The following is a 16,316-nucleotide window of genomic DNA, read 5'->3' as shown; positions in this document are numbered from 1 at the left end:
AATACTGAAGAATTTCTGGATGATAATTCTGAATGTGTGCTGCCATTGTCTTCCACTTTGTGATTTAGTTGCTCTGATACTGTAACTCAAAATGTAATAAAACTACATTGGAACTTTAACTCTGAAGCTATCAAAAAAACGAGGTTGCTTTTAAAATGTTTTTAATTGTATTCAGAACACTACTTTCAATGTTAATGGTATTGAATGTCATAATTCAAGATTACTTCCATTGTATAATGGAGCAGATTAGTTAAGGAAATGTTTTGCATAAAATGTGGTTTATATAGTTAAAACAAGTCGAGTACAATGTTGATGCAAGTGTTGAAAATTCATTTGTTTTTTTTTCTTTCTTTTAGCATCTTAATATCTCAGATGACCAAAAGTATCTATATGGTTACATGGATTTGATAAAAACACCAAATATACGGAATATCACAATTCTTTCTTTCTTTGTATGGTGAGTAGAGACTCTATCAGCAAAGTGTTTTCACCATAATTAATGGTCCAAATTGTATCGGCTCATTATATTTATGGTTGTGGTTCATTATCAAATCACAGTGGGACCATTTTTTACAATTTAATGCATAAAGTTACTTTGGATATTTACACTATGTTAAAATTCTACGGAGCGATCACACCTTAAAAACTGACAATTTTTAAACATTATTCATGAGAATATGTCCTGAAATGTTTATTATTGCTACTCTTGTAAAAATGTGTCATTTTCCTTGATTTCTCAGCCTTTTGCAGTGCAAGTTAAACATATGCATTTGATTAATAGAAACAAATGAGTTCACATTTCACAGAAGGCACTGTTTTAGTGAACCAATGCATTAAATGAAACATGCACTCTTCAAAGTAAAATGGTAACACCTGCAACAGGAAATGGTTACAAACTGTGTTGGATGACAACAGAATGAGTTAGGAAAGAAATCACAAATACCTTAGAAATATAAAAACCTGCAAAAATACTGCAGGTAATGTGTGGTGGCATACAATTTGAGATTAGCTATGCAATAGAGCTACATGGCGTTAAAGAGGAAAGTCTGCAGATGCTGGGGTTGAGTGCGATACACAAATGAAATTCAACGGGTCCAATTGGGATTGAATGGAATTTTTTTATGTCATAATGGAAAACTTTAATAATTACTAACTCCCACTCAGATGCTGTTCGATCCACTGTGTTCCTCCTGCAGATTGCTTTTCACTCGAGAATCCAATATCTGAAGTCTCTTGTGCTTGGAATCTTTTTATGAGTTGGTCATTGGGTTGGAGTTGTTATTAGCCATAATGAAGACACCAGTTTCTCTCAGATAGATGTGTGTTTGTTTTGAATAATCAGTGGCTCTATAAGACGAAATCCCAAGTCTAGTGCTTTACTTGGGACACCACACACACCTGCTTTGTGAAAGGTGTTTTAAAAGTTAAGCTTGCAGCATGCTATCATATTTGAGAATCCTTTGGGTTCAACTTGAAAACTTTTACCGTTGGTGAAAATTACCATTTTAACAAGGAGTCTTATCGCCCAACATATCCCTCAATCTATTGCTACAATCAAATCAGGAATATCAACCCTGGTTCATTGAGGAAGACAAAAAAGCACGCTAGGAGCAGTAGATGAGATACCTAAATATGGAGCACCAACCTGGAACACAGCAAGGCTGCATTTTGACTGCAGAGGCTATCAGCTAAATAATCTCACTATCAGAATCTGATCAAAGTATTGGTGTTCACTCAATTATGAATTGTTTTGACAATTAAACAACCAATGAACGTAGGAGTTTCCTTGACCTTGAACCACCCCATTCTAATTGGTGGCAGAGGCACATATGTGAGCATGAAAGCATAGCTGAAACCTTGAGTCATGTTCAGCTATTTATTCCATGGACAATCCATCCTAGCTCCCTCCTGTCATTCTTTCATCACAGATGCCAGTTTTCAGCAAATATGAATTGTTAATATCTGTAAAATGGCTGAAAACATGGGAAGCCATAGGGAAAAAGCACTCCATTGATTAGGGGTCCTACCTGGTGCAAGGGAAGGTGGTGGTGATTGTCGGTGATCAATAATCATAGGCTCAAAGCATTGGTGTAGGAACTAATCAGGGCTTTGTCTTTCACCCAACTATCTTTAGCTGCCTCATCAATGACTATTCTTCCATTGCAAGGTCAGAAATGGCCAATGTTTGTGGATAATTGCCAATGTTCAACATCAACAACTTTGCAGCAAATGAAAGTCCATATTCATCAAGAGAGACAATATTTTGGGAAAGGTGCCAGGCAATGGCCATCACCAGTAAAAGAAAGTTTGAACATCTTTCCTTGACATTCATTTAGATAATCATTGCTGAATCTCTCACCATCAACTTCCTGAAGGTTATCACTGATCCAAATAGAATAGCAGCATAAATGCTCTGGCCACAAGAGCAGGCCTAATTCTGGGTATCAGGCAGTAGGTGACTCACTGCCTGACACCCCAAAGCCCTTCCACAATCTACAATTTACAACTGGGAAGTTGATAGAATTCTTTCCATCATCCTGAAGGAGTACAGGTCCAACAACACTCAAGAGGCTTGATACCATCCAGGAAAAAGCAATCCACATTTGGAAATAGTAAATGCACAAAATTGCTGGAGAAACTCAGCAGTGTCCATTGGAGGCAAAGATATACAAACAATGTTTCAGGCCTGGGTCCTTCTTAAAGACATGAGCAAAAACCAGCCAAGTGCCTGAATTAAAAGGCAGAGGAGGATAGAAGGAGGGCAAGAGAAAAAAACATAGCCAACAGCCCTATGGCCATAGGTGGTCATGGATAGGAGGGAGGAGAGAAATGATGAGAATGGATAGGGCAGGTTGGTGGTGGGAAGGGTGTGATAGTAACTCTGTGAAGGCAGAGTTGGAGGAAAGGAGACACAGGGAGAGGGAATGAGAGAGATGAGGGGTTGGGGGAAGGTGACCTAATGGAAACCAGAGGTCGATGTTAATACTGTCTGGCTGGAGGGTGCCCAGACAGAATATGAGGTGTTGTTCTTCCAATTTGTGGATGGTCTCAATCGGGCAATGCATTTTGCATTTTTACTGCAATACCTTCAGGGACTCGTTTGGGTCAGTCACATAAACCAATAAATCATCTGCAAATAAACTAATTTTATGTTCCATTAAATCTGATGAAATTCCCTTTATATTATCTTCCTGTCTTATTAATTGCACTAAAGGTTCAATCACCAATGCAAACAAGGCCGGAAACAAAGGACACCCTTGTCTAGTAGAGCATTCTAAGTTAAAGGAGTCTGATAAAATTCCATTAGTCATCACTCTCACCTTAGGTAATTTATATATTGCCTTAATCCAATTAATAAACATTGTTGCAAACCGAAAATTTTCAAATACTTTAAATAAAAAAAAACAATCCTACCCTATCAAAGGGTTTTTCTGCATCCAATGACAGGACCAAAGGCAAATGGGATTCTTCCCTAGAAACATTTATCAAACTAATCAATTTACCCACATTATCTGCTGAGTATCTCACTTTAATAAAACCCGTTTGATCAATATGAATGAAATTCAGTAAATACTGTGCTAATCTGTTTGCCAAAACCTTAGTCGAAATCTTATAATCAACATTCAATAATGAAATTGGTCTATAAAACCCTTGGTTTAATGGATCTTTATCTTTTTTTAAGAATCACCATAATAATTGCCTGAATAAACGATTCTGGAACTGATTGCGTATCCGATACCTGTTGAAGAACTTTCTCAAATACTGGGAAAAATAAATTTTGAAACTTTTTTAAAAATTCTACCATAAACCCATCCTCCCCTGGAGATTTACCATTTGGCATAGAGTTTAAAGCCGATCTAATTGCTGTCAAACCAATTGTCCACTCCAACTGATCCCTAGTCTAGTCATTCAATCTTGGCAATTGCAGTCTACTTAAAAACTCCTCTATTTTGGTCTCATCCTGTCTTATATCAGAAGTATACAATTTCCTATAAAATTCCTCGAACTGTTCATTAATATGTTGCAATCTACAAGATACCCCTGAATTCTTCCTCATTGCCTTTATCCTTCTTGACATTTGTTCAGATTTAAACTGCCATGTTAATACCTTATATGTTTCATCTCCTAACTCATAATATCTCTGATTAGATCGTTGTAATAGCCTTTCAACTCTATGTTTATAACGTACTATATTCCAATTTCAAAGCATCCAATTTACCTCTCTTCTCCTTATTCTTTTTCTCCTTTTCTAAAACTCCAATTTCCTGTTCTAACCTTTCTGATTTAGCTGAATACTTTTTTTTCAATCTAACTGTATAACAAATAATCTGTCCTCTCAAAAATGCTTTAAATGCATCCCACAATATAAATTTACTAGTCACTGAGTCTCTATTTATGTCCAAAAATTGTGGAATTTGTTCTGTTATACACTTACAAAATCCCTCATCTTTTAACAATGATGGATTAAACCAACGATAAGAAGGTTGCACCACTTCAGTCCCAACATACATTAACAACACTAATAAATGGTCAGATAAAAGCCTAGCTTTATATTCAGTCTCCACTACATTATCCATTAATTGGTTCGACATTAAAAAAAGTTAATTCTAGAATAAGTATTGGAATGTGCTGAATAATATGAATAATCTTTCTCTTTTACATTCATCTTCCTCCATACGTCAATTAAACTAAATTCCTTCATCAAAAACAACAGCTTCTTAGCCATTTTTTTCTTATGTAAAATTTTACCTGATTTTTCCATCACTGGGTCCAAGCCACAATTAAAATCCCTTCTGTTATCATATGATCTTTAGATTCTGACATATTAAGCAAGACATCCTGAAAAGGTTTTTCATCATCGACATTCGGTGCATAAAAATTCGCCAAAGTCCAAGATTCTGAAAAAAATCTTACAATTAACTATCAACACTCTCCCAATAGCCTCATATACAGATTCCAAAGAAAAACATAAATTCTTATGAATTAAAATCGCAACCTCTCTCACTTTTGAATTGAAAGAAGAATAAATAACTTGGCCTACCCAATCTATTTTTAATTTTTGATGTTCACTATCTGTTAAATGCTTTTCTTGCAAAAAAGCAACATCCACTTTAAATTTCTTAATATAATTTAACACTTTCTTTTACTTAATTGGATTATTGAGCCCATTCACATTGAAAGTAGCAAATTTTAGATTAGCCATCCACTTTATCCTCTCCATAGTCTTTGTAGCTGGATCTCCACCCCAACATGTCAAACGAATCACCCCCTGAAATAAAAAGAGAAAAACATATATATTTATATATATAAAATCCTATTCCCACCTCCTTCAGCACCCTTCCAAGTAACAAGTATTAACTCCCTAAAAACATGGGTAGCAGCCCAAACCACTAAGCGAGTGACGGTTTCTGCTGAGTTACTTTGTGTTCACATCCCCCCCCCCCAACAGATTTATCACAACTTTAAAATTCACATCTTAAGTATGGTAAGTTTCCCCCAATTCATTGTTCACTTGATCTTCATCCATCGAATCCTCTTCAGAATCGCTCGAACTCTCTCGTTGCGTTTCCTCCAATTGATCTTTCTTCCCTTTCTTCTTCCTCCCCTTCAAAGACACCTCTCCACTTCCATTCTTTCTCATTTGAGTTGGAGAGGACCGATCTTTCTTAAGATCCAGTAAAGACTTCGTGAAAGCTTCTCTCTCATTATCAAAAAAAAGAGAATCATAATCATCATAGAAAACTTTCAACTCTGGAGGGAATCGAAAAGTAAATTTATAACCTTTCTGCCAAAGAATTGTTTTTGCTGGGTTCATTTCTTTACGCCATTTAATAACATTCTGACTTAAGTCCGCATAAAAATATACCCTTCTGTTTTGAACCATCAAAGGGCCTCCATGTTGTTTTTCATTCTGTACTGCCAGTCGCAAAATTAATTCCCTATCTTGATATCTCAGGCATCGAATCAAAACCAATCGGGGTTGCTGACCAGGCATTGGTTTATGTCTTAAGGCTTTATGTACTCCGTCCAATACCAACCCCTCTGAAAACATTTCAGCACCCAACACCTTTGGTATCCATTCACGAAAAAATTTCACCAGATCTGATCCTTCAAACACTTCTGGTAATCCAACTATCTTCACATTATTCCTACGGCTCTGATTCTCCAGCGTATCAATTTTTTTCAATAAATCTTCTTTCTCAACTCTCCATCCCATAAAAGATTTATCATACATGTCAATTTTTTCTTGATATTGACCAATAGATTTAAGAGTCCTCCAATATATCATCCATTATTTTTACCTTTTCTTGCACTTTATCTGCCACCTTTGCATGTTTCACCATTTCTGCCTTAACATTAGAAATATCATCTCTAATACAGAGTTAAAACCCATTGACATGTGTTGTAGCATAACTTGAAATAGTCCATCAAAATATTCTTTGTGTTCAGTAAAAGGCCGACCCTGACCAGTCTGGAGTTTTTCAGGCTCTTCTTCTTCTGGGTCACTGATCAGCTCTTCTCCAGAGTTGTGTCCATAAGTTTGATCTTCTCCCCCTTCTGCTGCCCCTTTATGTTCCTTTTCAGCTCCCCTCCCCCTCCCCTTGGGTATATGGCCTATTCTCAGGCGATCCAGACTCACAGGATCGACGAGTAGCAGCCTCGCCCTCGGGGTTAAAAACACTCGGTATTGTGCGCATGCACACTGTCTCGTCGGCTTTGGGAGGGGAGCTCCGGACGCCATCTTTCCCAGGGCTCCTCAGTACAGGTGGCAGTGCTACTGACACTTGTCGCTGTCTGCGGCAGGAAGGGGGGGGGGACGAGAGAGAGGAATAATCAAGGCCGCAGACTCTGTTTCCAAGGTAGGCCGAACTTCTTCCAAACTTGCTGATGGTCTTAAAGTCGGTGTTTTTCATAGTTTGAGCTCTAGTTTTCTTCATAGTTGTAACTGATTGCTTATTAAATCTCAGATTAATTACTTTGATGTAGTTTTAGGTCACTTCAACACAGGCTTTTATGCAAATCTGCTGGGAAAGATGTTTCAACATGTCTCTCTCCTACGCCATCATGCCACGCCCTACTGAAAGGCTATATCAAGCCTGGTCAGAACATAATGATGCTTCATACATTTATACTAAGCTTTATTGAAAACATCAAGGATGTGCAGGAGTTCAATGTGAAATTAGGATAGAGATTAGAGTTAGGGAATATGAGAAATTTGATGTCACTCTTGTAGCCTAAATGGATCTGTGCTTGGTTTTCTGAATGTGGTGGGGTCGACATTGTGAGCAGAAGACACGCTTCACTAAAATTCTTATTATTTGCAGCTTAGTAGAAGCCAATTCTGTGCCACCCAATTACACCCAAATGAATCTACAACCTTGTACATTTTAAAGGGTGGGAGGAAACAAAAGCGCATGGGGAAAGCCTATGCAGACACAGGGAGAAGATACAAACTCATTATAGACAGTGGCGGATTCGAATTTGGGTCACTGGCACTGCAATAGCATCATGCTGACCGTTATGCTAACCGTGTCACCCAAAATATTAACTGATCTGCCTGGAAAACAATCCAGGGACAGTACAGAGCCATGACAGAAGAGGAGACATTTGCAGGGATATACCAAACCCAATGACAGTTTATAATTCTGCTATTCTAATGTGGCCCCAAGGTTCCTTTGTTTCTTGTCTGCTTTCTGCATCCTTTTATCTTACATTATATCTTCTACCATTTATTCTTTACTATTTTCTATCAATTATCAACCTCCCCATTGCTCCAGCACTTCTTTGCACTTTCTCATCTAAAATGATGATTCAATTCTGATGAAACGTTATTGACCCAAATTGTTCATTGTTTCCTTATCCAAACTCGATGCCTGACCTTTTGAGTATTTTGAATTTCCCACCATCTGTAGTTTTATTTTGCTTTTCTGAAATTTAGTCTACCTATGTAGCCAGGGATGAAAGGCATTTAATTTTTTGTAACCAATATGTTATGTAAATTCCTTTGCAAAGATAACTGAAGTCATTACCAATATATTGTGTAAGCCTGTACCAGCCTGCTTTCACCTCTGTGTGCTGGTAGAAATACAAGATCCCATACAAGAAAAAAGTGGAAAACCTGGTGTTGAGCTCAATGCATCCCATTTCCACTCAGCCTTTGTTCAGGTTCAAGTTTATTATCTTCTGACTGTACATATACAACCAGATGAAACAGCATTTCTCGAGACCATGGTGCACACATACAGTATACACACATAATACACAGCACATATGTAAATAAAGATATAAATTTAATTATTTTATTTGGTTACTGGATACTGTTTATCAATCTCACAGCCTGTGGGAAGAAGCAATTTTCCAACCTAGCAGTCCTGATTTTGATGCCCCTGTACCTCCTTCTTGAAGATCGTGGATCATAAATACTGTGTGCCGGAAGGAAACATTTCTTTATAATTCTTTGAGCCTTATTCAAGCAATGCTCCTGGTAAATATCATCAATAGAGGAAAGGGAGACCCCGGCGATTTTCTCAGCCATTTTGATGATCCTCTGTATTGACTTCCAGCCGATGCTTTGAAGCGACCATATCACACAATGATGCAGCCAGACAGGATGTTCTCAATTGTGCTCCTGTAAAGTGATGTCAAAATGGGTGCTGGTAGACTTGCCCTCCCAATGAGGAGATGTTGTGGGTCCAGGAGAGCTTGTCCTTTACGTGCACACCAAGGAACTTTGTACTCTCCGTGATCGAACCATTGATGTGCAATTGAGAGTGGTCAGCTTTCATCCCCCGGAAATCCACCATTATCTCCTTTATCTTCTCCATATTGAGACTCAGGTTGTTGTTCTCTCACCATTTTACGAGGCATCCATCCTCCCATCTGTAAGCTGACTCATTGCTGTTGCCCGTGAGGCCAACTACCTGTTGCATTGTCTGCAAACTTGATGTTTCTATTTGAACTGAATCTGGCCGTGCAATCGTGGATTAGCAACACAAACAGTAGTGAGCTTAAGGCACAGCCCTGAGGTGTGCCAGTGATCAGGGTGATGGGACTTGAGATTTTGTTTCCAACCTGGACTGGTTTTTTGCTGAAGAAGTCCAGAATCCAGTTACAGAGAGGGATGTTGAGTCCCAGAAAGGACAGTTTGTCCACCAATCTGAGTTAGGATCATGTTGAATACCAAACTGAAGTCAATGAACAACAGCCAGGTGGGTCAGGATAGAATGGAAGGTCAAAGGCATCATTCATGGACCAGATTGGATGGTAGGCAAACTGGAATGATTCTAATGTCGCTGATGCATTACCAATCACTCAAAACACCTCATGACCATTGAGGTCAGTGCCACTGGGTGGTAGATGTTTTGTCCAATTATGGGCACCAGGATGATGGTGTCTGCCTTGAGTCTTGCAGTGAGATGTTGAAGATGTCTATTAGGGCTGCTGTTAGCTAAGTTGCACAGTCCTTCAGTACCTGACCAGGTATGTTGTCTGGTCCTGCTGCTTTGTGTGGGTGCACCCTCATCTCAGCCATGGCTTTGCAAGGTGCCTGTTCATCAATAGAAGACAAGGCTTTCTTTAATATGTCATTGTTTTTAATCATAAAACCATGTGAAGAAGGTATTCAACCTGATAGAAAGGGAGGCATCATTGTCGATGACTGGCTGGTTGACTTATAGTCAATTATGGTTTGAATACCCTGCCACATGCAACTCTTGTTGCTGGTATTACACAGGTGCCAGTGGATTCTCTGTGTGTTCCCATGATTGCCTTCCTGATTGCACAGGAGAGTTCCACCCTTGCTGCTTTTAATGCCGTCTTGTCACCCGTCTTGAAGGCAGCATCGTGAGCTCTGAGCAATGCATGAACCTCTGCATCTGGCCATAGTTTTTGACTTTCCCTGGCAGTGCAGCATTTGATCACCGTAACATCCTCAATGCACTTGCCTATGTAGTTAGTCACTGAGCTCGTGTACGCATCAATGTTGATGTGGTGTTCGTAAGTGACCGCCTCCCTGAATCCGTTCAAGGGGATGGATGAACACTTGGAGGAAGTGAAGGAAGATCCTCAGCCACCAGCATAGGCCTGCCTGAAGACAGAAGGTGAGGGGGACTATCTCCATGCAACATGGTTCACAGGCCTAGCACCACTTTCTGATGCAGGTTGCTTTCTCCTCAGAATCAGAATTTATTGTCACGAACACGTCATGAAATTCGGTGTTTTGTATCAGCATCTTAGTGCAAACATTCATGTTATAACCATCTTACAACATTACTCAAAAAAGTGCACAAAAAGTAAGGCCGTGTCTTTGGTTCATTGATTATTCAGGAATCTGATGGCAGAGGGGAAGAAGCTGTCCTTGTGCCCTTGAGTGCTTGTCTTTAGGCTCCTGTACATTTTTCCCAATGGTAGTAGAGTGAAGAGGGCCTGGCCTAGGTGGTGAGGATCTTTGAGGATAGAGGCTGCTTTTTTAAGACACTGCCTCATGTAGATGTCCTCGATGGAGTGAATTCTGGTGCCTTTGATGTCACAGGCTGAGTTAACAACCCTCTGGAGCTTATTCTTGTCCTGAGAGTTAGCGCATTCACCCCTGACAGTGATGCAACCAGCCAGAATGCTCTCCACGTAGAAGTTTACAAGAGTCTTCGGTGACATACTGAATTTCTGCAGACACCTCACAAAGTACAGCTGCTGGCAAACCTTCTATGTGATTGCATCAACATGGAGGTTCCAGGACAGATCCTCAGAGATGTTGACATCCAGGAATTTGAAGTTCTTGACCCTCTCCACTACTGACCCCTCAATGAGGACTGGGTCATGTTCCCTTGACTTCCTCCTGAAGTCCACAATCATCTCCTTGGTTTTGCTGATGTTGAGCACAAGGCTGTTGTTGCACCATTCAACGAGCTGATCAATCTCCTTCCTGTATGCTCCCTCATTGCCATTTGTGATTCTGCCAACAACTGTGGTGTCATTGACAAACTTGTAGATAACATTGGAATTCATCCTGGCCACACAGTCATGGGTGTGTGAGTAGAGCAGTGGGGTGGACCTGTGTTAATGATCAGTGAGGAGGAGACATTGTTTCCAATTCGTACTGACTGTGGTCTTCTGATGAGAAAGTCAAGGATCCAGTTGCAGAGGGGGGCACAGAGGTCTAGAGTTTGTAGCTTCTTGACTAGCACTGAGGGAGTAATGGTATTGAAGGCCGAGCTATAGTCGATGAAGAGCAGCCGTATGTATGAACTACTGCTTTCGAGGTGATTCAGAGCTGAGTGGAGAAACAGAAATATTGCATCTGCTGTGGAACGATTGTGACGACAGGCAGACAGTTGTCCTGGGGACATTTGTAAACCTTCATTGCCTCAAATACAGGACCTGTTGCTGGACTGGACAAGAAAGTTAAACTCCACCTGTAGCTGTCAAACTTCCCTGCACTGCCAATAAGATATTTTCTGCAATTTGAGGTAATTCTGCGATAAGAAGAAGAGCTATGTTTACATAGTATATAAAGGCCATTGAGCCCAAGGTATCCATATCAGCAATTATGCTCCACTTGGGCCTCCTCTCACCTTTCCTTATCAGCGTGAGTCTCTATTCCCTTAAATGAATCCACACTCTTTGTCTCAACTACTTCCTATGCTAATGGATTGCACATTTTCACCACTATTTGGGAAAAGAAGTTACTTTTGAATTTCCTTCTGGATTTCCAATTGACTATCTTATAATAATGACTTCCAGTTCTGGTCTTCCTCGCAAGTAGAAATACTCTCCTCACATCCATGCTATCACCACTCTTCTTTAGGATTCTTAACAGTGCGGAGGAACAGAGAAATCTTTGGATCAAGGTCCATAGATCCCTCGAGGTGGCCGCGCAGGTTGATTGGGTGGTTAAGATGGCATATGGTGTGTTGGCCTTCATTAGTCAGGGGATTGTCCTGGGTAAACTTGTACCTCTCACTTTGTTCGTTTTAGATTGGTCACAGTGTTTGAGCTACCGAAAGAAAATAGACACACACACCAAGAACAGTTCAGTTTATACAAATATTTATTACAAATTCAAAAGCTGATTTCAAACTACAATATGCTAGCCCTTCTCAACTATACTTATCAACGCCTGAACTGGTCCCAACTGCCGAAGCGAGGTAACAACTGCACACTTGTAGTAGATTGTCGGGGCGCCGGTAGCAGCTTCTCCACCTCCCTCGACCGGGACGTTAGCTGGACTCTAGAAGTTCTTCTTCTTGCTGAGAGATGTTGCCACCTCTCGGAGAGTCTCAAACTTCAGCAGCCGGACCATGGCTTATATTACCCAAAAACTGCTTACCCAAGCACCTATTCCCAGCACAGTAAGAAAGATAAGCGAGCAAGCTAGCATGCCTAGGCTTCTATCGAATAATGTAATTTTCAGTTTATCACTTTGAATACAATGGTTTATTTTGCATCAAGGCTAGGCCTCTGACAGTCTGTGACCAAAACAAGCAGGAAGATTAAATGTTCTTGGTACACAGATGTCCTCTCATCAGATAACTGCATCTCTGGCCCCTCGGTGGAATTTAGCTTATGTCTGCTGATTCTAAAAAACAAACAGGTTCTCATCCCTGCAGAAGCAAAGGCTGCAAAAGTAAAAAACATGGTTTAAACCTTCCATTACAGGGATTGACTTCCAAGAGCCAAGAGATAATGTTGAAACTCCTTAAAGTTCCATTTAGACTACACTTTGTGTTCAAATCTGGTTGCATTATTAAAGGAAGGGTATGGATGCTTTGGAGAGGGTGCAGAGGAGATTTCCCAGGATGTTGTCTAGATTGGAGAGCATGTCATGAAGCAAGGTTGCAGAGTGAGGGCTCTTCTCTATGGAGTGACAAAGGATAGGAGGTGACTTAATAGAGGTATGTAAGAGGACCATAGTTAGGACAGAGCCAGTACTTTTTCCAGGAGCTTCAATAGCAAATACCAGAGGACATCTATTTATGGTGAGTGGAGGAAAGTTAAGGGCAGATGTCAGGGGTATGTTTCTTTACACAGAGATTGGTGGGTACCTAGAATGCATTGCCAGGGGTGGTGATGGAGGCTGGTACAATAGGGACATTCAAAAGACTCTTAGGCACATAGGAAAAAAAAATAGAGGGTTGTAGATATGAGATAGGGAAAAATTAGATTGTTGTGGAGTAGGTTTACATAGGTGTAATTTTCTATGTTCATAATGTTATAGATACCTAGAAGGTCTCCCTTAAGTCTTTATTCGAGAAATAAGTCATGCAATCTGTTCACTAATCAACAGACCACTTTCCCCACTGACATCAGCAGTTAACTTTAGATGACTTGGGGGGTCTGCAGCTGTACCTACCTTTTTGGACATCTAAGAAACATCAGGGCTTCTGTCAGCAACGATTGTGACTATGGATGGTGACTGCACATTTAATGCCCAGCACTGAGAAGAATGGAGTGAAACAAAAAGTTTGAGGATGCTACATTATACACAAAAGTGCTGGATCAGCTCAGCAGGTCCCGCAGTATCTGTAGGAGGTGAAAATATATAACCAACATTTCAGGTCTGATTCCTTTATCAAGGTATGAGCAAAAAGCACACAGGTTTCTGAATAAAAAAAAGGTGTGGGGAAGAGAGAAGAAGGGCAGTGGGAGGAGCTCAGGCCAACAGCCAAGGGGGCATAGGTGGTCATAGGACGGGGTAGAAAAGCTGAAATTAATCGGGGGACGGGGGTAGCTCTGTGAATACAGAGCTGGAGGAAAGGAGGCAAAGGGAAAGGGGGATAGAGAGATGAGGGTGAAAGAAAACTGGAGATGTTAATGCCATCTGAATGAAAGGTGACCAGTCCAATTTGCGAGATATTTCAGTCTGGCAGTGCATGAGACCAGAATAGTTAAAGCACAGAAAATGACAATTTGGCCCATTAAATCTCTTTTGGCTGTTTATAGAATAATCTGTCCAGTCCCACTCCACTGCCATCACCCTAGTCCTTCCTTCTTGATGATTATTCAGCTCCACAATTGAATCTTCCTCCACTCTTACCCTTAGCAGTGCATTCCTGTTCTTCACCACGCTTTGTGAAAAAATAGTTTTCCTTTTATCACTGTTGGTTCATTTGCCATTCACCTTTGTTCCTTTAATCTGCTTTGTCCACACCCTCCATGATTTTAAGACCTCTGTCTGATCTCCTTCCAACCTCCTCTCCTCCAAGTAGCCCATCAGTTAAATATTGCACTTTCAATATAATTACAGCCCCCAGGAACTACTTTGATAAATTCCTTCTGTTCCCTCCACATCCTTCAAAAGTGCCTAAATGGGTGGGGATCTCCTGTTATGGCCCGAAGAGTGTTTTATAAAGTTTCATCATGACTTCCTTCATGTTGCATTCTATATCTCAGTTTCCTCAAAACCGAGTATCCCAAACACATTTTTAATCTGTCCTGTCACTTTCACATACATCATCAGATCTCTGTCCTTAAACCCCTTTTTGCAATTGTGCCCTCTTGTTTATTTAGGGTCTTATTACTTTTCCAACAAAATATAACAATTCATATTCTTGGTATTAAATTTCATGGGCTGCCTTTCTTCGCATTCCATTGGCTGGTCTAAATTTCCTCAAAATATTTTGCTCTCCAGCTCATCCCCCTTTTGTGTCACTTGCAAATTTGGAACTAGTATATTTTATCCCCAAGTCGATTGGGAATAAATATTAAAGATCCGAGCACCGACTCACAGGGAAATCCACGATACATTTCAGACCAGGATGAAAAACAACCTTTCATTGATATTTTCAGTTTCCTGTTCATTAGCTGGTCTTCCTACCATGTTGATCCAGATCCGTTTATTGTATGGCCATCAGGCTTGAGGACATGCATAGCGAGTGTCTGAAATGATATTACAACTATTATTTTCTTACTCATATGTAATTACTAAATTCTAAGAATACCTCCAATGGATGTTTGTCCTTCCGAAACTAATCCTCAAACTTCATGTCCAGAATTTTCAGGTTTTCTTTGTAGTCTCTCCATCTTCCTCTCTTCCCCCATTGATCTCCAGCCAGAGGGCATTAAGATCAACTTCTATTTCTGTTAAACCACTCCCCCTTCTCTCTGTTTCCTAACCCCTTTTGGCATGCTTGCCAGACCTGAGAGCTAACCCCCTCCCACTATCACCTCAACTTTTCTCTTCTACCCTCCCACCTATAAATATCCACCTGTGACCTCTGACCTGCTAGCCTGCACTCCTCCCCCTTCTTCCCTCCTCTCCCTGCACCACTCCCCCCCCCCCACCCCATTTGGTGCCTGTCTGCTTCTTCCTCACACCTTGACGAAGGTCTCAGGCCCAAAATGTTGGTTATCTTTTACTTCCCATCGATGCTGCGTGACCTGCTGTGCTTCTCCAGCGCCTCTGTGCATTGCGCTACAACAGCGTCGCCAGACTTTCCCGTTTAACCCCGTTGATCGCTACATTGATCACCTCATCTGATTATCTTCCTCTTCAAGTGTCTAATTATCCCCATGGTGAAATCCCTTGAGTCATTTCATAACCTTAAAGTCAGAACTAAAGTGTAAGTTGTCACAGAAGTTTGGAAATCATGCAAATGTATCAAGTTAATTTTATGCAGAACACTGAAAAGCATGTCATTTTTTCTCTGTTTTATTGTAGGATGATTGTATCCATTGGCTACTTTGTGTTAAACCTGGGCATTCCCAACATGTATGGTGACCTTTACCTCAACTGCTTAATTTTTGCAGTCAGCGAAGCTGTAGCATACATAGTTGCATGGTGGATGACGGTCCATGTGCCTCGACGTGTGTCAGTTTCTTCCTCAATGTTGCTTGCTGCTGCCCTTCTGCTTATTGTTGAATTTATTCCTCCAAGTAAGAGCTTAGGAATCCTTGTTAAACTCTATGAAATGCTATTGTTTCCTTTTGCTTCACAATTTTGGTGACATTTTACTGGCTTTGAACTAAACACTTTTCAAAGAGAAAGAAAATGTAGAATCATAAAATCACAGAGAAACAAAGCACGGAAGAAGGTCCTTCAGCCCAATTCATTCATGCATGCCATGTCATCAACTGAGCTGGTGCCATTTGTCTGGGTTGAGCCCATATGTGGCGAGTTAGTGCAACGAGAGTTAGTGAAGAAATTGGGTCCGGGGTTCGAATCCTGCACCATCTGTAAGGATGTTCTTCCGTGTATGCTTGAGTTCCTTCCAGGTCCTCTGATTTCCTCCCACTGTTCAAAATGTTCTAGGATTGTCGGTCAATTGGATATAATTGGTGGGGGTGGGGGCATAGGCTCGATGGCTGAAAGGACTGTTACC

The 16,316-nt window shown here is 40.5% G+C and overlaps 1 protein-coding gene across 1 annotated transcript in view; it reads left to right on the top strand.

Moving 5' to 3' along the window:
* Positions 1-16,316, top strand: part of LOC138751522 (organic cation/carnitine transporter 2-like) — a 58,078-nt gene that overhangs the window by 22,104 nt on the left and 19,658 nt on the right. Inside the window, exons 6-7 of the mRNA XM_069913925.1 lie at positions 357-457; positions 15,656-15,870. Coding sequence (XP_069770026.1) covers positions 357-457; positions 15,656-15,870 — 316 coding nt within the window. The remainder of the gene's footprint in view (positions 1-356; positions 458-15,655; positions 15,871-16,316) is intronic.

The sequence above is a fragment of the Narcine bancroftii genome, chromosome 1, assembly GCF_036971445.1.
Source record: "Narcine bancroftii isolate sNarBan1 chromosome 1, sNarBan1.hap1, whole genome shotgun sequence".
NCBI classification, from domain to species: Eukaryota; Metazoa; Chordata; class Chondrichthyes; order Torpediniformes; family Narcinidae; genus Narcine; species Narcine bancroftii.
The sequence above is the reverse complement of the archived record's forward strand: the minus strand, read 5'-3'. Positions and strand labels throughout refer to the sequence as shown.